The 24,346-nt window shown below is 41.8% G+C and overlaps 1 protein-coding gene across 3 annotated transcripts in view; it reads right to left on the bottom strand.

Moving 5' to 3' along the window:
- Window positions 1-24,346, bottom strand: part of bnc2 (basonuclin zinc finger protein 2) — a 105,393-nt gene that overhangs the window by 68,865 nt on the left and 12,182 nt on the right. The window contains exon 3 of one of the 3 annotated variants that reach the window (XM_069924439.1): window positions 19,689-19,962. The exons of the other annotated variants lie outside the window; for them this stretch is intronic. Coding sequence (XP_069780540.1) covers window positions 19,692-19,962 — 271 coding nt within the window. The 3' untranslated portion in view covers window positions 19,689-19,691. The remainder of the gene's footprint in view (window positions 1-19,688; window positions 19,963-24,346) is intronic. 3 annotated transcript variants of the gene reach the window in all.

Raw genomic sequence — 24,346 nt, 5'->3', positions numbered from 1 at the left:
TGGCGGCGGAGTCAATTGTATTATTTAAGAAAAGGTTGGACAGGTATATGAATGAGAAGAAGATGGAGGGTTATGGGCATTGTGCAGGGAGGTGGGACTAGAAAGGGGTGTTTGGTTCGATGCGGCCTAGAAGGGCCTAATGGCCTGTTTCCATGCTGTAATTGTTATGTTATGTTATGTTAAAGCAAATACGGGTGGATAAATCCCCAGGGCCTGACAAGATATACCCTTAAACCCTGAGGGAGACTAGAGCAGAAATTGCAAAGGCTCTGGCAAAAATACTTAAAATGTCCTTAGCCATGGGTGTGGTACCAGAGGATTGGAGGGTAGACCATGTTCCATTGCTTAAAAAAAGGCTCCACAAGTAACCCTGGAAATTGTAGGCTGGTGAGCTGTACATCAGTAGTCGGTCAATTATTGGAGTTTGAAGAGATTGGATATACAAGTATTTGGATAGCCAGGAACTGATTAGGGATATTTAATGTGGCTTTGTGTGCAGTAGGTCATGTTTAACCAATCTTAGAGTTTTTCAGAGGTTATTGGGAAAGTAGATGAAAGAAAGGATGTGGTTTTTGTCTACATGGACTTTGACAAGGTCCCACATGGGAGATTAATCAGGTTCTGACGCGAGGCATTCATAGTGAAGTAGTAAACTAGATTTTACAATGGCAGAATGGGAAAAGAGAGTGGTGGTGGGTGACTGCTTCTCTGACTGGAAGCCTGTAACTAGTGATGTGCCTCAGGGATCAGTGCTGCCATTGTTGTTTGTTGTCTATCAATGATCTGGATGATAATGTGGTAAACTGGATCAACAAGTATGCAGGTGACACTAAGATTGGAGGTGTTGTGGACAACAAAGAAGGTTTTCAAAGCTTGCAGAGGGATCTGGACCAACTGGAAAAATGGGCTGAAAAATTGCAGATGGAATTTAATGCAGACAAGCATGAGGTGTTACATTTTGAAAGGAAAAACCAAGAAAGGACATACACGGTAAATGGTAGGGCACTGAAGAGTGCGGTAGAACAGAGTGATCTGAGAATACAGATACATAATTCCCTGAAAGTGGCATCACAGGTAGATAGGGTTGTAAAGAGAGCTTTTATAAATCAAAGTATTGAGTACAGAAGTTGGGAAATCATGCTAAATTTTTATAAGGCATTGGTAAGGCCAAATTTGGAGTATTGTGTGCAGTTCAGCCAACTATCTACAGGAAAGATATCAATAGGATAGAAAGAGTGCAGAGAAGATTTACTAGGATGTTGTCTAGACTTCAATAACTGAGTTATAGGGAAGGTTAAAGAGGTTAGTACTTTATTCCCTGGAGCATAGAAGAAAGAAGGGAGATTTGAGAGAGGTACTTAAAATTAGGAAGGGTATAGACAGAATAAGTGTAGGAAAGCTTTTTCCATAGAGGGTTGGTGGGAAACAGACCAGAGGACATAGGTTAAGAGTGAAAGGGGAAACATTTAGGGAGAACATGTGGGGGAGATTCTTCACACAGTGAGTGGTGGTATTTGGAATGAGCTGCCAGCTGAAATGGAGAATGCAGGGTCAATTTTAACATTTAAGAAGAATTTGGACAGGTACCAGGATGGGAGAGATATGGAAGGCTATGGACTGGGTGTAGGTCAGTGGGACTAGATAGAAAAATGGTTTGGCACAAGCTAGAAGGGCCAAAGGGGCCAGTTCCTGTGCTGTAATGTCCTATGGTCTAGAGTCACAGTGTCAATAGAGATAGAGCTTGAAACAGATCCGTGATTTCACCAAGTCCACACTGATGACAAACCACCCATTTACACTAATTCTCCATTAATCTTATTTATATTCTTATTGACTGCCTCTAGATTCTACCACTCATCTCCACACTAATGGCAATTTAAAGTGGCCAATCAATTTAGCAACCTGTAAGTCATGGGAATGTGGGAGGGAGCAGGAGCACCCTATGGAAACCTAAAGGGTCACAGGGAGACAATTATACTCCACAGACTGCACCCAATGACTTGGGTCTCTGTTATGATAAGGCAGTAGATCAATGAACAACTTATATACACATATACGTGTGTGTGTGTGTGTGTGTGTGTGTGTGTGTGTGTGTGTGTGTGTGTGTGTGTGTGTGTGTGTGTGTGTGTATGTGTTTTTATAATACACACACATTCCCAAATCTCTCTTCAGAACAGCATGCTGCATCTTTCATCATTGAACCAATAATACTATCAACCATTTTCCTTCAAAAGCAGATGAACGAATGTCCTAGTTAAGAATATCTGCAGATGCTGGGGTCAAGTGCAATATGCAAATGTGTCGCTGAGAACATATGTACACCATCTATCTCTTTCTGCAGACTCTCTTTGCTCTCAACACAATTTGCTTTTCTACTCAATTTAATGTCACCACCAAACTTGGATCTGCTACCTTTGGTCCCTTTGTTCAAATCATTATGTATATCAGAAATATTTGCAGGCCCAGTACCAATCCCTGTCGCACCAGGCTCACCACTGATTGTCAACCAGAGAGAGACCCATTTATCCCACTCTCTGCCTTCAATTGGTCAACCAACCCTCTATCCATGCCAATACTTTACCCCCAACTCCATGCAACCCTATCTTGTGCAGAATCTTTAGTGTGGCACCATATCAAATGCCTTCTGGAAATTGAAGTATACGATGTCCACCTGTTCCCCTCTATCCACAACGCTCATTATATCCTTAAAGAACTCCAATGAATTTGTTAAACATGACCTTCATGAATCCATGCAACATCTGCCTGATTTTTAAAAAAAATCTAGATGTCTCATTATTTCTTCTTAATGATAGCTTCTAACATTTTGCTCACTATGGAAGTTAAGCTAACTGGTCTATCTTTACTGCCTTAGAAACATAGAAACCTAGAAATATAGAAAATAGATGTAGGAATAGGCCATTTGACCCTTCATTATGATTATGGCTGAACAGTACCCGGTTCCTGCTTTCTCCCCATACCCCCAATCCCCTTGGCCACAAGGGCCAAATCTAACCTACACTTAAATATTGACAGGGAACCGGTCTCAACTACTTCCTGTGGCAGAGTTCCACACATTTGCCACTCTCTGAGAGAAGAAATTTTTCCTCATCTCAGTCCTAAAAAACTTCCCTCTTATCCTTAAACTATGGCCCCTGGTTCTGGTTTTTCCCAGCATTGGAAACAACCTTCCTACGTCTAGTCTGTCTAAACCCTTAAGAATTTTATAAGTTTCTATAAGATCCCCCCTCAATCTTCTACATTCTTTTTTAAACAGTGTTGTGACATTTATTCTATTCTAATCTACCACGAGTCCACAGGATTTTGGTAAATTACCAGCAATGCATCAACTATAATTTTCCCTTCCCAGGAATGCATTCCATCAGGACAAGAAGACATCTACCTTAAGGCCCACTAGTTTGCTCAGCAATAGCTCTTTAGTGATATTGATTGTACTGAAGTCCTCATCTCCCACCTGCCTCCTTAATTTCACAAATCAGCATGTTACCCATGAAGACTGACACAAAGTAATTGTTCAAGACCTTGGCCATTTCCGCATTATCCATTATTAATTCCACCTGTCATCCTCCAAGGGTGCTATACTCACTATAGCCATCATTTTCCACAATATATTAATAAAAACTTTTATTGTCAGTTTTTATATTCTGTTCTACATTACTTTTGTAATCTATCATTCCTTTGTTTTTCTTGTGTAGTGGTTCTTTGTTGCTTATTAAAGTTTTCCCTATCTTCTAGTTTCCCACTGCTCTTGGCAACTTTTGAGGTTTTAAATCGATGCCTTTGTCATCCACAACTGGCTCTTCTTACCCTTACCGTCCTTGGTTTTACTTCAATATATTTTTGTTAAACACTGAAAAATCTTTTTGAAAGTCTTCCACGGTTCTTAGCTGTCCCACCATATAGCCTTTATTCCCAGTCTCCATTAGCCAACTCCTCCCTCATCCCACTGTAGTCTCTCGTGTAATGGCATACTGTGACCACTTCTGTGATGATATTTCCTTTCGATTCAGATTTAGTGATTCAGGGCCAAGGTCAATTTTAATGATGGTTGTAATGGAAGATTTAAACTGTGTTTTTTACTTTTGCATCCTTTGCTTCTGCAAGGCTGAGAACCTGCTTGTTTTTTAGAATCAGCAGACATAAGCTAAGTTCCACCAAGGGGCCAGAGATGCAGTTATCTGACGAAAGGACATCTGTGTACCAAGAACATTTAATCTTCCTGCTTGTTTTGGTCACAGACTGTCAGAGGCCTAGCCTTGATTCAAAATAAACCATTGTATTCAAAGTGATAAGCTGAAAATTATGTTATTTGATAGAAGCCTAGCTTGCTCGCTTATCTTTCTTGCTGTGCTGGGAAGAGGTGCTTGGGTAAACAGTTTTTGGGTAATATAAGCCATGGTCCCACTGCTGAAGTTTGAGACTCTCCGAGAGGTGGCAACATCTCTCAGCAAGAAGAAGAACTTCTAGAGTCCAGCCAACGTCCCGGTCGGGGGAGGTGGAGAAGCTGCTACCGCCGCCCCAACAACCTACTTCAAGTGTGCGGTCGTTGCAGCGCTTCAGCAGTTGGGACCAGTCCAGGCGTTGATAAGTATAGTTGGGAAGGGCTTGCATATTGTAGTTTGAAATCAGCTTTTGAATTTGTAATAAACATTTGTATAAACTGAACTGCTCTCGGTGTGTGTGTCTATTTTCTTTCGGTAGCTCAAACACTGTGACCAATCTAAAACGAACAAAGTGAGAGGTACAAGTTTACCCAGGACAATGGTGTCATGGCCAATTTTAGTGTAACGTTTTCCTTGACCAGTTTTAAGAAATGGGGTCGGGACCAGTTTTATTGCCAAGGTCCATTAGGAACACAGAGCAGGGTCAATTTTAATGATACATGGTGACAGCCTGGGCCACTTTTAGTAACTCGTGGCAGGGGAAGGTTCTTCAGAATAGAGACAAGTAAAAGAGGACTGAGAACTGTTTTAGTGATACAGAATTCTGGGCAGTTTTATAGGACCATATTTAGAAGATGAAGGCTGAAAATGGGTTGCAAGTGGTTTTAATGATTCCAAGCTGGAACCAATTATAGTGAATGAAGCTAGGGTCATTTGTGGTGATACACGGCTGGGATTTTTGCAACATCCAAGGATGGTATCAGTTACAGTAAATCAGGGGTGAAGCTTGATGCAGAGATAGTCATTGAGCCATATAGCATGGAACAGGCATTTTGGCCCAACCCATTCTTGCATACCACCCAACCTGGCATTCTGGGATAGTCCTATTTGACTGCATTTGTCCCTTGTCTTTCTGAGTTTCTCCAACATTGTGTGCTTACTTCAACCATGGTACAGATTTAGGGCAGCTTGGTTGGTGCAGCAGTTATCACAATGCCTTAACAGCGCCAGCGATTGGGACCAGACCTGGGTTCAAATCCCATGCAGTCTGTAAGGAGTTTGTTTGTTTTCCCTGTGTCTGTGTGGGTTTTTTCTGGGGGGCTCCGGTTTACTCCCACCCATCAAAAACATACCGGGGTGTAGGTGAATAGGATGTAAGTTTGGAGGCACAGGGCCATTTTAGAGTTTCGTAGGGCCAATTTGGCCTGTTACAGTGCTATATGTCTAGATTTTTTAAAATAATAATGGTTTTACTTTTATTTTTTACCATGTCTTTCTAATCCCTTCCTGTCCAAATATCTGTTATGTCTTTAGAATATGGTAAAACATGAAAATCTCTAAACACTGTGGTTGAAGTAAAAACACAATGCTGAAGAAACTCAGCAGGTCAAGCAGAGTCCTTTATATAGCAAAGGTAAAGATACATAGTCAATGTTTTGGGCTTAAGCCCTTCATCAAGGTATTAAAGATACATGACTGATGTTTTGGCTTTGAGTCCTTCATTAAGGCATTGATGTTGATGAAGGGCACAAACACGAAACGTTGACAATGTGTCTTTACTGTTGGTATATAAACCACTAACCAATTTTCCTTTGCAACCGCTGCAACCGTGCCTGCCTGTCCCGCATCGGACTTGTCAGTCACCAACGAGCCTGCAGCAGACGTGGACATACCCCTCCATAAATCTTCGTCCGCGAAGCCAAGCCAAAGAGAGCGAGAAAGATAAAGGACACTGTTTGACCTGCTGAGTTTCTCCAGCTTTGTTTTTCCTATCTTTTGAATGTCTCTCTCCAACTGTGTATATTATATGCTGGGAAATATAGTTCTTATTTACACAATCACACAATAATTTTACCCACTTCTATAGCTTCCTTTGGCAGATCATTTCAGATACAGACTACACTTTGAGGGGAAAAAGTTGCCCCATAGGTCCCTCTTAAATCTTTCTCCTTAAAATCTCCCTCTCACTCTAGAACTGTTGACCTCATCAGCCTTAGTGATACAGTGCCAGGAACAGATTTAATGATACATTCCAATTCTAATATTTGAGAGCTGGGCCGGTTGTTATGATTCAAAGTGGGACTAGTTGTTGTGACAGAGGACTGGGCCAGTTGGAGCATGCATGCAGTTGGAGTGATGGAGAGCTGTGACAAGTCTCAGAGGTGAGGCCTGAGGCCAGTTAGACACAGGACTACAGCAAAGGAGGGTGATACTAGGCTGGTGACTGTTGGGTGTGATTTAGGGCTGTGATCACTTCTCGTCATATAGTTCTTGGAACATTTTTCATCATTAAGGGCTCAACTACTTTTGGTGATGCAGGGTTGGGGGTCATCTTTTGTGACACAGAGTGTGACAGAGTTGGACAGGTGCAAGATTTGCTGATACTGCTAGTATTAGTGATACACAGTTGAGAACAAATTTATTGATGCAGGGTCAGTGTTACTTTGAGCCATCTAGTTTGGGGCTTATTTTAGTCCTACAGTTCCATAGCAATATTCCTGTTGTATGACTGGAGGTAATTGTCATAATACAGTGATATCCAGTTTTTGTGATAAAAGGCAGGGACCAGTTTTTGTGATGAAGTGCTGAGCCCCAGTTTAATTAATGACAGGGACTGGTTGAGATGGATTTGCAGGCACCAATTTGAGTAAATCAGGGCCCAGGACAGTTACAGTGACAATGTTAACAGCAGATTTAGTTAAACAAAGCTTGGGTTAGTTTATTAACATAATACTTCAGCCATCTTAGTAATATAGTGTCTGGTCTAATTTAGTAGTTCAGGACTTTAGAATCCATTTTTGGAGATTCAGTACTGGAGATTGCTTAAACGATACTGGCTGTAGATAATTTTAATGAGAAAGGGCTGAGTCTGGTTGCAATTAAGAGGCTAGGATTTTCTGCAGTGATTCAGAGCTGAGGGTCAGATGTCATAATATAGTCTGGGCACACTTGACGTAACTCAGGGCTGGAGCCAGTTGTAGTGATAAAGTGCTGGGGCCAGTTTTCATGACACAGGGCTGGGGAATCCTTTAGTGCAACAGAACAGTTTCAGTGATATAGGACACTGGCCATTTTTAGTAATGTGAGGCTGGGTTATAGAATATTACAGCACACTACAGGCCCTTCAGCCCATGATGTTGAGTCAAGATTTAGAAATATTAGACTGGGTCCACTTTTTGTACAAAAAGACCCTTCTAGCAAAACAAGGTTGAGGCCAGTTGCAGTGATTCAGGGCAAGAGCCAGTTGCAATAAAACTGCTGGGGACAGTACTGGTGACACTGGTCTGGGCCATTGATACGGATAACAGGGTAGAAGCCAATTTTAGATGCAGGGCTATGGCCAGTTTTAGTGATAAAGGGCCTTGAAGAGTTTAGTGATAAGGGATGGAGATGAGATTTATTGCTGTAAGGCAAGGAGACAGGACACCAGTTTAATTTCAACCATAACCATTCACTCACCAATGCACAGTGATAGCAGTTTGCACCATCAACTCTCCACAACACCTCACACTTCCAAACCCACAAATGCCAGCTGGATGAATGAGGACAACAAAAGCATGGGAGCATTGGTTTCCTGAAGTTTCCCTCCAAGTCACACACCATCTCATTTTGGAAATATGTCACCATAGTCATTTGGTCAAAATCCTGCAGCCCTCCCTAACAGCATTGTGGGTACATCTACACCTCAAGGGCTGCAACAATTCATGTGGACAATGAGGGCTTGGCAATGAATTGCTGTCTCACCCTAAAAAGCCCACATCCCTTGAATGCCTTTTTAAATAGCTTTAAGGCATGGATCAGTTGTCATAGCATGGGGCGAGGTCCAGTTTGTCACACAGCACTGGGGGCAGTTTTAAGTCATACAATATTGCGGCAGTTTTAATGAAAGTGCTGGGGCCAGTTTTAGTGATAAGGGTAAAAACACAAAACGCTGGAGATGCTCAGCAGGTCAAACAGTGTCCTTTATGCAGCGAACGTAAAAATACATAAGGTATGAGAGAATGCTGGCAGGCGTCTGAACAAAAAAGGTGGGGGGGGGAGTTGACAAAGGCAGGAGATATGAGAGGGGATAGAGCAATGAAGGGGAGGGAGATTCCAGGGTGGGTAAGTGGGAAAGGAGGGGAAAACTGGAAAGACAGGAAAGGGGAGGGGAATGAATGAAAAGGGGAGCAAGTTTAGCAAAAAGCAGAGAAGCCGACGTTGATGCATTTTGGCTGGTGATTGCCCAGACGGAAGAAAAGGTGTTGTTCCTCCATTCTGCGGGAGGTCAGGGTGGGGTAGTACATAAGGCCATGGACAAACATGTCAGTATGGGAGTGTGACTCAGAATTAAAATTGTTGGCCACTGGGAGGTTGCAGTTGTTGCAGCAGAGAGGGGATGCTCAGTGAAATGATCTTCCAATCTGCAGCTAGTCTCTCTGATGTAGCGAACGCCAGAAAAGGGAGCACTGGATGCAGTAAATCAGTCATTCACTTGGAAGGCCCATTTGGGGGCCAGGGCCATGGTGAGGAAGGAGGCTTAAGCATGTGTTGCAGCCACAGGGGAAGGTGCCAGGATGGGTGGTGGCGGGGGGTGCATTATGGGTGGTCAGAGTGGGATAGTACATAAGTTGCAGGTGGTCATGGTGGGATACTACATAAGGATTTGATTGGAGGAACAACCCCTTATTTTCTGTCTGGACACTCTCCAGCCAAATGTCATTAACTTCTCTGCTTTCTGCAAAACTTACTCCCCTTTTCTTTCTCCTCACCCTTTCCTGTCTTTCCAGTTCTCCCCTCCCTTCCCATTTACCCACCCAGCTATCCTTCATTGCTGCTGTCCCCGCCCTCCTTTCTCCCCCCACCTTTTTGCTCAGACGCCTGCCGGCATTCTTTCATACCTTGATGAAGGGCTCAAGCCTGAAATGTTGGTTATATATTTTTTACTTTTGCTACATAAAGGACATTATTTGACCTGCTGACTTCTCCAGCATTTGTGCTTTTACTTTAACCATGGTGTCTACAGATTTTCATGATCTACTTTAGTGATAAGGGTATCATTTATAGCTGGGACCAGTTTCAGTGATATTGGGCAGCACCAGTTGTTAATGAAACAGATCTGGGGCAAATTTAAAAATAGAGAGCTGGATCTTCAACACTGGAAAAAAAAAGGTTGGATCAGTTTATAGAGCAACAGCAAGTAATAGTAAAACAGGGCTGGGGCAAATTACAGTCATAAGGAGCTGGGACCACATGCAGGAATGCAGAGCTGGAATTTTATGCAAGCAATTCAGGACTTTGTCCAGTTCTATGGACACAGGCCTGGGCCAGTTGTGATGAGAAAGGGTTAGCACCAATTGCACTTACAATTGCACTTGTGGCCAGTTTTGGAGATGGGGGTGGGGAAATTTTTAGCACTAGTTCAAAGTCAGCATGTTCCTCCAAGGGCAAGAAGCAAATGTTAAATGTTTTGAGAACCCTGGTGAACAAAACATATTGAAGGTTGCAATTAGGATTATATTTAAGGTTAGAAAAAAACAGAAGCAAGTCTATGTCAGGTTTTAGAAATTGGTATGGGATATGTCCTTTTCAGTTTATTGGGGACAGATTAAAGAACTTAAGAAATTAAGAGGGCAAAAAGGGACTTGGCAAGTCGGATTAAAGGTATCCTAAAAATCTTTTTTAAGAGTATCAGAAGGTTAGCTAAAGGAGTGTAGGTTCCCTCAGGGGGAGGGGAAGCTGGAGGAAAGAAGACAGGGATAGGAAAAGGGAGAAACAAGGATTGGAGGGTCCTAACAGAAACCATAGTTAATGTTGTCTGGTAGGAGGGTGTCCAGATAGAATATGAGATGTTGCTCATATGGTCAGAGTTTGGCAGTGTATGAGTCCATGGACAGACATATCGGCATGGCGATGGAGTGGGGAATTGAAATGGTTTGCCATTGGGAGATCTCCACTATTGCAGAGGACAGAGCAAAGGTGCTCAACGAATGATCTCCCATTCTGCGTCCAGCCTCTCTGATGTAGGGGAGACGGCAACGGGAGCGGCAGATGCAGTAGGTGACCTTTACTGATTCACAAGTGCCACATCAACTCTGTCCAGCCCTTTCAACATGCCTCTATGAGGTCTCCTTCATTCTTATGAACTCCAAGTTGTACAGACCAAAAGCCATCCAATGTTTCTCATATTCTAATCCCATCATTCCAGGAATCATTCTTGAAAATCCTCTCTGAATCCTCTCCAATGCCAGCACATCCTTTCGTAAATAAGAAGCCTAAATCTGTACACCATACTCCAAGTGAGGCCTCACCAGGGTCTTATAAAGTCTCAACATTACATCCCTGTTTTTATATTCTATTCCTCTCGATATGAATGCAAACATTACATTCACCTTCTTCACCCCTGACTCAACCTGGAGGTTAACATTTAGGGTATCTTACACAAGGATTCTCAAATCCCTTTGCATTTCTGAATTTTGAATTTTCTCTCTGCCCAAATAGCCTTCCCTTTTATTCTTTCTACCAAAGTTCACGTCCATCTCTCTTCAACATTGTATTTCATTCTCCTAATCTCTCTAAGTCTTTCTTCAGCCTGTCCACTTCCTCATCATTAGCAACATTTCACTTGTGAATCTGCAGGGGTCATCTGCTGCATCTGGTGCACTTGCTGTAGTCTCCTCTACAGTGGAGAGACTGGACACAGACTAGGAGATCACTTTGTTGAGCACCTCAGCTCTGTCCGGTCCAAGCACAGATCTCCAAGTGGCCCCCCATTTCAATTCTCCATCCCATTCCATTGCTGACATGTCTGTCCATGGACTCGTACTGCTAGACTGAGATCACCTGTAAATTGGAGGAACAACACCTCATCTTCTGACTGGGCACCCTCCAACCGGATGGCGTTAATACAGGTAGTCCTCGAATTGTGACTGTTATGGGGATGGAAGGATTGGTTGTAACTTGGGATTGGTCATAAGTCAGGGAAAGGGAACCTTGGGCTTCTGGGGTGGAAGGGGACTTTGGGTTGCCGATGGGGAACAGGGACTTCGGGCTGCTACGGGGAGTGGGGACCACTGTATACAGTATTCTTATTACAAAATATGAACTTGTACAGTAGTTTTAATAAAGATTTTTTAAAAATTTTGGCCATACGTGACTTGCGTAGGTTTGAAGTCGAGAACTACCTGTATTAACTTCTCTGGCTTTCATTTTATAAAAAAAAAACCCACCCCTGCTTTCCCCATCTCCTTTTGTACAGACATGATAAATTTTACTTAGTCCCTTATCACATCCAATTAACATTTTATGTTGGTCTGGATTCCTCCCCCATTGTTTGATTTCTGAAACTTTCTGATACATCCTGCTTCTATCTTTTCTGGTTTTTCCTTGAAGAAGGGCTCAGGCCTGAAATGTCAGCAATATCTTTGTCTCCTTTGTTTTTACTTTGAGTTCTCAAGCATTTTAGTGTTTCTACCTCATCATTACCTGGCCTGTCCACCCACCTTTGTATTATTTGCAAACTTGGCCACAAAACCATTTATTCCACAATCTAAAAAGTAGTGTCCCCAACACCAAGTCCTGTGGAACACCACTGGTAACTAGTAATCAACCAGAATAGGATCCTTTTATTACCATTCTCTGTTTTCTTCCAATCAGCTATGCTCTACCCATGCTAGTATCTTTCCTGTAATTCCAAGGGCTCATGTGCGGCACACTGTCAAAAGTCTTTTGAAAATCCAAATATGCAACATCCATTGCATCTCCCTTATCTAGCCAGCTTATGGTTTCGTCAAAAAGTTGCAATAGGCTTTTCAGGCAACATTTTCACTTAAGGAAAGTATGCTGACTTTGGCCTACCTTGACATGAATCTCCAGGTACTCCGTGACTTCATCCTTGACTATCAACTCCAACAACTTCCCAATCACTGATGTTAGGCTAACAGGTCGATAAACTTCCTTTCTGCTGCCTCCGTCCCTTTTAAATAACAGATTGACCTCTGCAATTTTCCAGTCCTCCAGAACCATGCCAGAATCTATTGATTCTTAGAAGATCCACAATTTCTATAGCTACTTCTTTCAGTACCCAAGGGTGCATTCCATCTGATCCGGGAGACATATCTACCTTTAGAGCATTCAGGTTCCCAAGCACTTTCTCTCTGCTGATCGTGATTGCACTCACCTCTCCTTCCTGACACCCTTGAAAGTAATAAGCTAATATCTTCCACAGTGAATACTTATTCAGTTCCTCTGCTATCTCCTTGTTTCCCATTACAATTTCTCCAGCAGTATTTTCTATCAGTCCTTTACATATTCTTGTCTTTTTTATTACTCTTAATATGCTTAAGATACTTTTGGTATCCTTTTTGATATTAATTTCAAGCTTCCTTTCAAAGTTCATCATGACTGTACACTTTTAAATTATTCCCAGTCCTGTCTCTTCCCACAAACTTTTGCTTATATGTCCTTTCTTTTGTTTTTACTTTTCTTATCAGTCACAGTTGTGTAATTTTTCCATTTAAAATTTGTTTTCTTTTTGGAACAGACCTGGCTTGGACCTTCCTTATTTATCACAGAAACTTCAGCAATTGCTGCTCTGCCATCTTTCCTACTAGTGTGCCTTGCCAATCAATTTTGGCCAGTTCCTTTCTCATACCTCTTTATTTCATTGGTGTACTGTCACATCTGATTTTAGTTTCTCCTCTCAAACTGCAGGGCAAATATTATCATATTATGATCACTGCCTCCTAAGGGTTTCCTTACCTTCAGATCCCTCATCAACTCTGGTTTGTTACACAATACATAATCCAGAATTGCCATTTCCCTGGTCGGCTCAGCCATAAACTATTCCAAGAAACCATCCTGAAGGCATTCAATAAATTCATTCTCGTGGGATCCTCCAGCAACCCAGTTTTCTCAATCAACCTGCATATTTAAAATCCCCCATGACTATTGTAAGATTGCCCTTTTTGCGTGTCTTCTCTACTTCCCTCTGTAATTTGCTCACCACATATTGGCTGTTGTTTTGAGACCTGCATATAACTTCCATCATTGTCTTTTTACCCTTAGAGTTTCTTAATTATACCTAAAGGGATTCTATAATCTTCTGATCCAATGTCTCCTTTCTCCAAATATTTAATTCTATTACTAACCAGCAGAACCACCCCACCCCTCTGCCTCCTTTTGTGTCCTTCCTATACACTGTGTATCCATGGATACTTAGTTCCCAGCTGTGGTCTTCTTTCAGCCACGACTCTGATGGCCACAGTATTATACCTGCCAACTTCCAGCTATGCTACTAGATTGGTGGGGAAGGGAGAGGTGAACAAGAGAGTCGTGGAGGGGTAGGTATCCGCGGAAGGCATAGAGCAGAGGAGAGAGGAAACTTGTGGCAGAAATTGCGGAGGGGATGTGGAAGATGTTGCTGGAGATGGACCAAGTGAATTTGAGGTCAGGGTGAAAGTTGGCAGCAAAGTGGATAAGGTTAATGAGCTTATCATGGGTGATTGAGGCATGATAGTTGTCAATGCTCCACAGAGCCAACAAAAAAGGCAGTCATAGCTGGGGTCTATGCAGGTACCCATGGCTACCTCTTTGACTTGGCAAAAATGGGATGAGTCAAAGAAGTTGTGGATGCTGCAGGACATGCAGTTTCTCCAGCACTTTTGTGCATTAACTACAATCACAGCATCTGCAGACTTTCTGGTTTCATTCCTGAAATGAAAAGGTGGGGGAGGAGGAAAGAAAAGGCATGAGGAAGAGTACAGGTTAAAAGGCAAGAGAACAGCAGGGGTTGCAGATGAGGAGCAATGTGAGAGACTCTCATAGAGGAGAGGAGAACTTCTTCAGAGAGAACTTCTTCAAGGTAGGCATTCCTCAAAGAGAATTTGTAGAGCTTCTTCAGGGTAGGCATTCATGATCATATTTAGAAATAGGGGACTGGAGTCTATTTCAGGTGAAGCAGAGTTGGAGCCAACGTTTGGAAGAGCTGGGGCTTGGTATACTGATTCAGGCCTGGGGCCAGTTGCAGTGATGCAAAGCTTTCTACAGTTTTAGGAATTCAGGGCTGGGATCAGTCAAGGCCAGGAATGGTTGGGGCTATTATAGTAATTTAAGGTTGGAAGTGACTGCATTATACAGGGCTGAGGCCAACTGAAGTTGTACAGTATCAGGATCATTTATTTAAACAATGTTGTGCCAGTAGTAGTGATGCAATTTTGAGTCCACTCGTGTTGATGGATGTGGTGGAATCCGTTCTAGGAAATCAGTTTTAATGATACAATGTTAGAGACAGATTTATAAGACCCTCTTTCCCATGTATGAAGCTATACCGAATCATTTGAGTCTTTTCAAATGCTGGTAGATCCTGTCTCTTGGAATCACTTAAAGTGACCTTCCCACTGCTGTTGTTAGGTTCACTGCCATGTAGTTCCCTGGCTTATCCTTACAGATTTCTTAAATAAAAGTACAATTGCCATCTTCCAGTCTTCCTGTACCTCACCCATGGCTGGAGATGACACAGATATCTCTTCCAGACCTCTTGCAATCTTTTCCCTAGTTTTTCACAATTCATCAAGATACACTTGGTTGTGGCCTGCGAATTTATCCCCATTTATGCATTTTTAAGGCTGCCATCTTATCCTCTTTAGTAATGTGGATACAATGTGGATACAGAATCAGATACTCGGCAGTTATGGCAGAGTATGCAGGCCAGTACATTGTACAAGGAGAAGCCTAACATCATAACTGGCTGTAATGTTTCATTCCCTGATGTGCTGAGCATCTTTTACATTCTGTTTGAAAGGAGAATTCAAGTGTATCTATGAGAATTGATGCAAAAACTGGCAACCCTGTGATATCTGTCTCAGAGTCAAAGTCAAAAGAATTTTCAAGGGGGTGAATCCTCACAAGGCATGAGGCCCTGATGGCATACCTGGCAGAATATAAAAATCTGCGCCAACCAACTAGCTGGAGTGTTCATGAAGATTTTCAATCTCCCAGTACTGCAGTCAGAGGTTTTCATCTGCTTCAAAAGGGCATCAATAATACTGGTGCCCAAAAAGAGCAGAGCGAGCTGCCTTAATGACCATCCCCCAGAAGCACTCACATCTACTGTGATGAAATGCTTCGAGAGGTTGATTGTGGCCAGAATGAACTTGCTCCTAAGAAAAGACCTGGACCCACTGCAATTTGCCTACTGCCATAATCGTTCCACAGCAGATGTAATCTCACTGGCTCTCCACTCAGCCCTGTATAACCTGGTCAACAGCAATACATACATCGGGCTGCTTTTAATTGATTACAGCTCAGCTTTCAATACCATAATCCCCTCAGTACTGGTCAGCAAGATTCAAAACCTGCACCTCCTCACTTCCTCTGTAGTTGGATACTTAACGTCATCGTCAGAAGATCACAGTCAGCGCAGATCGGTAACAACATCTGCTCCTCACTGACAATCAACTCAGCTGCACTTCAAGGATGCATGTTTTGCCTGCTGCCCTACTCTCTCTACACCTATGACTGTGTAGCTAGGCACAATTCAAATGGCATCTACAAATCTGCTTATGATGTAGACAGCAATGAGGAAGCATAGAGGAATGAGATAGATCAGCTAGTTGAGTGGTGTCACAATATCCTTGCATTCAACATTGGCAAAACTAACGAATTGATTGTAGACTTTAGGAAGCATATATCAGGAAAACAAAACAGTCCTCATCAAGGAGTCAGCATTGGAGAGAGTAAAAAACTTCAAATTCCTGGGTATCAACATCTCTGAAGATCTGGGCCCATCATGTCAAACAATCATGAAGAAGGCTCGCCAGTATCTATATTTCATTTGGAGTTTGAGGAGATTTGGTATGTCATCAAAAAGTCTTGTAAATTTCTATGGGTTAATCATGGAGAACGTTCTCATTGGTTGCAACACTGTCTGGAATGGAGGTACAAATGCATAGGACAGGAAAAGGCTACAAAGGGTTGTAAACTTGGCCAATGAAATCCTGAGCATTTGTCTTCACTCCATTAAGGACATCTTTAAGATGTCTCAAGAAAGTAACCTCTATCATCAATGGTCCTCACCACCCAAGCCATGCCCTTTTCTTGCTGTTACCATCAGGAAGGAGGTACAGCAGACTTAAGAATTTCTGCCCTACTAATTTCCTTGTGAACTCCTTCATCCCTTGATACTCCTCAAGGAACTCACTTGTGCTCAAGTGAAATATGTCTGCTTTTTCCGGACCAAAGCCTCAATATCCCTTGTCAACCAGAGCACCCCAATCTTGCCAGTCTTGCTGTACCTTGTATGAGAAATATGCTGGGCCTGAACTCTCTCTGCCTTATTTTAAAAGGCTTCCCACTTGTCAGATGTCCCTACAAACCACTTCTCCCAATCAATTTTCCTATCTGATGTCTTCAAAATTAGCCTTACCCTAATTAAGACTTAACTTATGGACAACCTTAAATTTTTCCATATTTATCTTGAAACTAATAGAATTATGATCATTTGTCCCAAAGTGCTCCCTCACTGTCACTTCAGGATTGGGGTGAGCAGAGGCATATGGTGTGATTCTGCTGTGGGTTAGATTGGAAGTTTCTTGGTCATGTCTGCTTGCTCCAACAGTAAAAATATATCATCAAGCCAAAGCAAGAAGGAGCTCATTTCACAAACCCAACTGAAATACAAAGGTGGCAGGCAAGAAGAAACACAATCACCTGCAAGTTCTTTCCACAGCATGCTAAAAATGATTCTTGAAATACATTTCCTGTCTTTCATCCCCAATGAGTCTAAATCCTGGAGCTCCCCACTGATCAACACTGAGAGAATGTTCATTACCATTTTCTCAAGGTTAATTAGACAATAAATTCTGGTCTTGCCAAGAATCAATTAAAAGGGAACACTCTAATGACTGACATAACTACAACCTATTGAATGTCATTATGTCCTTATATACCTCTGAAGTCTAAATCAACATGGTGCTTTGGTCTTCAAAGGCATCAGCAGATCAATGATTGCAATTCAACAAGTATTGTAGTGTTTCACATGGCATGGAAAGGTGCATGCATGGAACCACCACATCTTGTAATTGACAACTTTTGAATCATTATGAGATTGATGATATTGATGGCTACTGACTTATTTTGAAAGTTAGATATTTGTGCCAAGGTATCTTCCATCTGCCACATTCAGCAGTAGATACTGAACGTAAAGATTAATGTGCTTTTACCATGAAGATTAAGAGTCACTCCTGAGTGCCCACAGGCAAAGAACCCAGTTATGCCAAATAGTACAAACTTTTCTCTGCCTATCTTTTGCCTGACCACTCTGGAGAACAGGGCTTGTGGCATCACCATTCTACTCTCCATCCATTCTTTCCAACATCATTCATCTGAACTGCAAATCCTTTTTTCACTACTTTAAACTAAACATCAGACAAACCACAAATATCTGAAGACCACTAAAATTTGGAGTAAATATGCATAACATTTTAAATTTCTACTGCACCTTTCACAATATCTGGATATCCTGAAGATCTTTACAGTTTATGTAACCCCTATGATGTTCAATTACTTTTTACAGTGTAATCAAACTAAGCAACTCTATGTACACCAATGTGATAACTAGATTATCTGCTCCATAATGTGGCTGAGTCAAAAGAACATATTTTAAGTCTCTCTGAAAGAACAACTGAGGACTTGCATGCTTATTCCTTGAATTTTAACCTGATAATCAAAGTACTTCTGGGATGTCCTGTGCAGTAGTAATCCATACTGCTATTCTGAAAGGATCCTTTGAAATGGTGCATTAAGCCTCTCTATTCAAGAAAAGCTGGGTACATTCTTTACTCACCTGTAGTGACCAAGAAGACCAACACAAACTTACTGGCATTGCTGTTTTTCCCATGATACAGGGTGCTATTGAGTGCATGCATGTCTCTTTACCAATCTACAGGGTAACTGAAAGGGTTCCTCAGTGCTTACTTGGTGTGTGGCCAAAGGCTGTGAGCAGAGCAATGTTCATTCCCCTTGCAGTAGGAATGGTACCTCCATTCCACAGCTCAGAGCCACCATAACAAGCACTGAGCAACCAGGACTGCCTGCACGTGACTGAGATTCGATGCTTGCACAAGCAATATAAATGTAATGATTGTCATCTGCCATATGAAATAATATACAACAAACCACTGGCATGTTGCAATAACTATTCCACTATCCGCCCACTATCTATTTTGGAAAATTTTTGTAGTTATGGAGGAAGTGTACTATTGGAGAAGCAATACTAAGATGATGCTGCAGAGTTGGAAGGGCAATACTGAGGGTGCGCTATACGGTTGGGGCAGTAGCACTGAGATAATGTTGCAGCATTGGATAGGCAGTACTGAAGGTGGGCTGTATAGGTGGGGCCATAATTCTGAGTTCATGCTGCACAATTGGAAAGGCAAGACTGAGGGTGCACTGAACTGTTGTAGAAGCAGTACAAAGTGTTGCATGAGAGTGATATTATCAGAGCAGCGATACAGAGGAAATATTCCACTGTCAAATGGACAATGCAGCTGTGGTGTTGACATCTGGAAGATCAGTACTGAATCAGTGCCATCCTGTCAAGTAGCAGTGCAGAGGAGGTGATGCCTGGGTGAATGGGTAATATTAAGGGAGTGGGAGGAACAATATTGAGGGAGCACTGCATAGTTAGAGGTGCCACATTCAGATAAGACTTTCAGCAGCAGCTGGATTCTCTCTCAAGTTTACACAGGAAATCCCAAGACACTATTTCGAAGAGCAGAACTGTTCTCTCAGGAGCTAATATTTATCATTCAATAAACATCTCAAAAACAGATTTTGTAATTGGTAGGAGCTTGCAGAATGTAAATTGGTTGTTAAACTTTCACACACCAATACTGATAATTCTATAGAATTATTTAATGAGTCAGAAAGTAATTAGGAGTGTTGTGATCAAAGACTTTTACCAAGTACAAGTCTTAGTTTCAGGACAAATTAGTGTATTAGTAGGATACCCTACAAACATCTTGACCCACAGACACGAATGTAGCCACCTAAACTAAGACTGCAGCAGTCAGTTTAATGCTTTCTGTGGATGCTGCCGTGGAAACTGTAAACTTGGCCATAGGTGCTGTATCATAATTGGACCACAAATGTGCAAATGGAGTTGGCCATCACCTCCTGAATGGAAAGGACAGCTACAGGCTCTATGCAAACCCCTGTGCCAAGATGGTGCTGAACTCCTCATGCTACATCACAGTGAATGCAGGCATTCTGGCAGCCCTGCCAATACAGCGAGCATTTCATTGTGCATACCTATCAGTCTTCTTCAGTAACCAGTCCCATCAAAGTTGTCATCTGATCATTCTGCATCCTTGAGGGTGCTGGCAATTGCACTATCGTGGTCCCCTGCCATGACTGCAGGCCACTCATGCCTGGAGATCCCACCTCTCTGCCTTCCTCTAAATTATGCACAGCATCAGTATCTGAGCTGGTTGCTGAGACTGTGAAATCGAGTGACGATGTGACTTCAGCACTGCTGCCATCTTGTTGTCCCCAAATGCCTGGACAGGATGCAGTTCTTCGGTATCTGCAATGGAAAAGGGGCAAGGGTAAAGTTATGATGAGGGGGGCAGAGGGAAGTGAGAGGTGCATGCTTGCACCATCAAAATTTGCAAACCAGAAGAGAGTGTAGAGAAACAGGGTGCATGGAGGAGATTTAAGTACTAGGTGTGATGTTTCTTTTATTGAAATAAGGAACTTAGGTTTTTTAAAACAACTACATTTATTAGCTAGAGCACACACAGACATGACCTCGTGGAGACATCCATTTTGAATCTACCCAAGCTGTAACAGCTCATGTCACAACTACCTCTAGTGGTCAGGATTATAACTAACAATCGCAGTAGGACTCTATCATTGCATCCCCTTTCCTTGAGATGTTTATTATTCATTTCAATTTAAAGTTCAACACAAATGTAAACAAATATCAGCAGCATAAACCTTTTAAGTGTGCAGTTCATTTTCTTTTAGAGATTCAGTCTGTCCGGTGCTTTGATCACATGGGTGCTTTTGTTCACTCAGCTGGTCCACTATTGTCACTATTGTCTAGCACTGGTGATATTTCCACTTTTGCTGTTCAGGGTGGGTTTCCTCCACTTGTCTGTTCCTGCAGTGACTCTTTTGTTTTCAGCAGGTTCTTTCGATTCCTCCTCAGTATCTGACCCTCCTCTGTTCTGACCGTGCAGGATCTTGGATTTACTTCCTCCAGAACAGTGGCCTTTTTGTCCCAAGTGTTGGAATCTCTGAGTCTCACTGTGTCATGTTATGCCAATGGCCCTATGTTTCTTGCTGACTTGTCATAGTTTGCTTTTCTTCTCCATTGCAGATGCTTTTGTTTCTGTTCAACCTCTTAGACGTTCTTGTTTGCTTCTGCAGAGTAGGGGAATGTGGTGTGTAGTCTACATCCCATCAGAAGTTCAGTGGGTGACATGCCATGCTCAAGTGGAGAAGCTCTGTAACTCAATAGAGCTAGAAATGGATCTGAGCCTCTGTTTAATTATGTTATGTTTAATTATGTTAACTTATTTCTCTGCTTTACCATTTGACTGTGGATTCAGAGGACTTGAAGACTCATGCTGGAAATCATACTCTTCTGCAAAGTTCTAGAATACTCCACAGCTGTAGCATGGTCTATTGTCGCAATAGAAAATTTGAGGAATTCCATGTCTTACAAAGATCGATTTCATATATTTGATCACCCAAGCAGCAATCAATGTCCAGATAGTCTGATAGATAACCAATAACCAGCAAGTAATTCTTTCCATCCATGTGGAACAGAGCAGTCCCAACTTTCTGCCATGGTTCTGCTGGTTCATCAGTTTCTATAATGGGTTCCTTTGTCTGCTTTACGTGATGTTTCAAACAGGTCTCACAGCTTGAAATCATCCTGTCAATGTCAGCATTTATCACTGGCCAATAAACAGCTGTTCTGTCTCTCCTCTTGCATTTTTCCATTCCAAGGTTCCCCTCATGCACCCTTTTCAGCATCTCTTATTGCAGCGATTGAGGAATGACAAGTCTGCTCTGACTGAGTAGGAGCCTATTAACAACACTTGGCTCTGATGTTGTAGAATGGCAGGCATTCACTTCTAAGCCATCCTTCATTCAAATTCTTGATGACTTTCTGTAGAACTGTATTCCTTTCTATTTCAGCTACGATCTTCTTGGATTTCATGTCAGATATGGGAAGAGATTCAGTGATCAGATTTATATGAAGATTTACATCATTCTCTGTAGAACTCTCATTTTGTGCTTCACTCTGCGTCGTTGCTTTGTAACCTAGCAATGATTCATGTCTATCTGGGACTACTGCAAACCTGAGGTGGTGCTCTTTATCTTTGACTTTCATTTTGAGTTTACATATACCTTTTGTGTCAATGCTCTATCTATTGTAGGCTTTGAGCTCTAGAGGATTTGCATGGATGTATGGATTTATCTTTATTGCCCTGATGTTGCACTCACAGATCAAATTGACTTTTGTTACTTTGTCCAGCTTGAAAGGAATATTTGCTTCACTGTTCATGCTTGGCTGTTCAGTCTCTGTTGGCTTATAGTCTTTCTGTACTACCATGCCCACGAAGAGTGAATCACTGAGAGCAGTTTCCTCTATAGTGTGTACAGTGTGCAAGCTTTCACTTCTGTTTTGTTTCTCTTTTAAAAAACATTGCTTTGCAATTCTGCCCTTTGCACTTATTACAGACTTTTCCATATTGTTTTGGTGCAAGTTGAGTCCCACATCATTTGCAATTGAATGTCTCCCCATCTTTTTGATGTTTCCTATATCTCATTTTTTGTTTATGTGTGTGTCCTAACACTGTGGCTACAACTATGCCTTCATTTTCACTGGCTTTTGCACTATCACTGAACTTTTTTGCATGCTGCAGAACTAATTCACTTGCATGACATATTTTCACAGCTCCAGCTAAGGTAAGCTCTGTCTCTTGTAGCAACCTCTCTCTCACTTTCTTATCAATAATCCTGAACACAATTTTATCATAGATCATTGAATCTTGCAGCGATCCAAAATTGCATGTTCTTGCTTTTAAATTCAAGTCTGTTTCAAAAAAAAATCAAAGCTCTCTGCCTGCAGCTGCATGCATGAGCAAAACACGTACCTCTCGAATATTTTATTTTTCTTTGGTGACCTTGTCGAACTTGCTCTGGTCTTCTGTCTCAGCAAAAACAAATGTATTGAAAACCTCTAGTGCTTGAGGTCCTGCCACAGTAAGTAGTAGTGCAATCTTCCATGCATCAGGTCTGCTATCAAGTCTAATAACTTGCAGGTACAGCATGAATCTTTTTTTGAACAACCTCCACTCGTGGTCAACTTTTCCAGTCCAATTTACAGTGTCAGGAGTCTTTACACTTTCTATTTCTGCTGATACTGACTGATTCTCACTCCTCATACCATGTGATGTTTCTTCTATTGTAATAAAGAAATTTGGACTCTTTTAAAACAACTATATTTATTAGCTAGAACACACACAGACAAGACCTCATCCATTTTGAATCTACCCATGCTGCAACAGCTCATGTTCCAACTCCCTCTAGTGGTCAAGATTATCACTAGCACACACATTAGCACTCTATCAAAACACCAGGGCACTGTCCACTTGAACTGGTTACAGACACAATAAGAGGTGTCTTATTAATGCCCAACTGTCTTGTCCACGTTGTTGCAATGCATAGATACACTTGACCTTTTAGCTGCCTTTGATTGCACATAATTGTTTAATATACAAGGGAATGAAATTGTGTAGGTATGTTATGTGGTGGATATATCTTATTAGGATTGAATAATTGATAAACTGTGCTAGATGCAAGCTACAAGTGGAAACAAATGTGTGATGTTAAGCTGAAGTCTATGAATTTAGCATTGGAGTCTTATTTGATGGAGACACTTGACAAATGAGAAATGGGGGTTTGGTGCAGTGAGCAAGGTCTCAGGCTGGTAGAGCAACTGATGGGACATGGCATTCAAGAAACATTCACTGACCTTGACCACACACGAGGTCACTAAACCTTGCAATGCCACATCTAGATTCTTGGGACTTGAGTGCTAGCACTGACCAAATCTGTTTGTTTCTGCTGACTCCAGGCCCCCTTCAGATACAGGACATCACTCCTACATTCAAGCACTACAGTGCAGGATTGGAAAACCTTGGACTTCACAATCTCCCACAATGTTCCACTCCTCATTGATCTCCAAGTTAGATGTCCCTCCTAATCAGTTGTCTGCATCTGCTCCACCACAATGCATTTCCCTTTAAGGTGTGCAAGCTGACTTCAAAAGGTCCTTGTGATACTATTATGACCAGCCAATCAACAATGGTGGTTGATTTGAAATCATTAACTGGACCATCATCATAAAACTGCAATTAATTGTGTATTGATATCCCTGTGTCTATTATCAAAGGTTATCAAAATTAGTCTTTTTTGGGTCAGTTATTTCTCAACATCACGCTTTGGGATCAGTCAGTTTTAAATGATAGAATGAGTCATCATTCAGGGTGAATCAGTGTTCATTGGCATGGATTAGAGTGGGTCAGTGTTCATGTCATGCTTTATGGTTAATGGCACAGTTTGGGATCAGTCAGTTTTCAATGGCATAGTGTGGGGTCAGAAAACATTTAGTGGGATGATTTAGAGCCAGTTAATGTTTGACTGTACCGTTTGGAGTCAGTTAGTATTCGATGACAATGGTTTATGACAAGTCAGCATTCACTGGCATAACCTGGTTTTGGATAATTAGTGTTCAGCAATGATTTAAGTCCCTGAATAATGGAATAGATGGTTTTTGAACTTTGACTCTACTCACAAACCACAGACAAACTGAAATGGCAATGGTTGACACATATGACCCAGAGATAGATGGGGCACCTGTGCTGATTGGTGCTTTACTCTTCCTCATT

The sequence above is a fragment of the Narcine bancroftii genome, chromosome 1 (genome assembly GCF_036971445.1).
Source record: "Narcine bancroftii isolate sNarBan1 chromosome 1, sNarBan1.hap1, whole genome shotgun sequence".
Classification (NCBI taxonomy): domain Eukaryota; kingdom Metazoa; phylum Chordata; class Chondrichthyes; order Torpediniformes; family Narcinidae; genus Narcine; species Narcine bancroftii.
The sequence above is the reverse complement of the archived record's forward strand: the minus strand, read 5'-3'. Positions and strand labels throughout refer to the sequence as shown.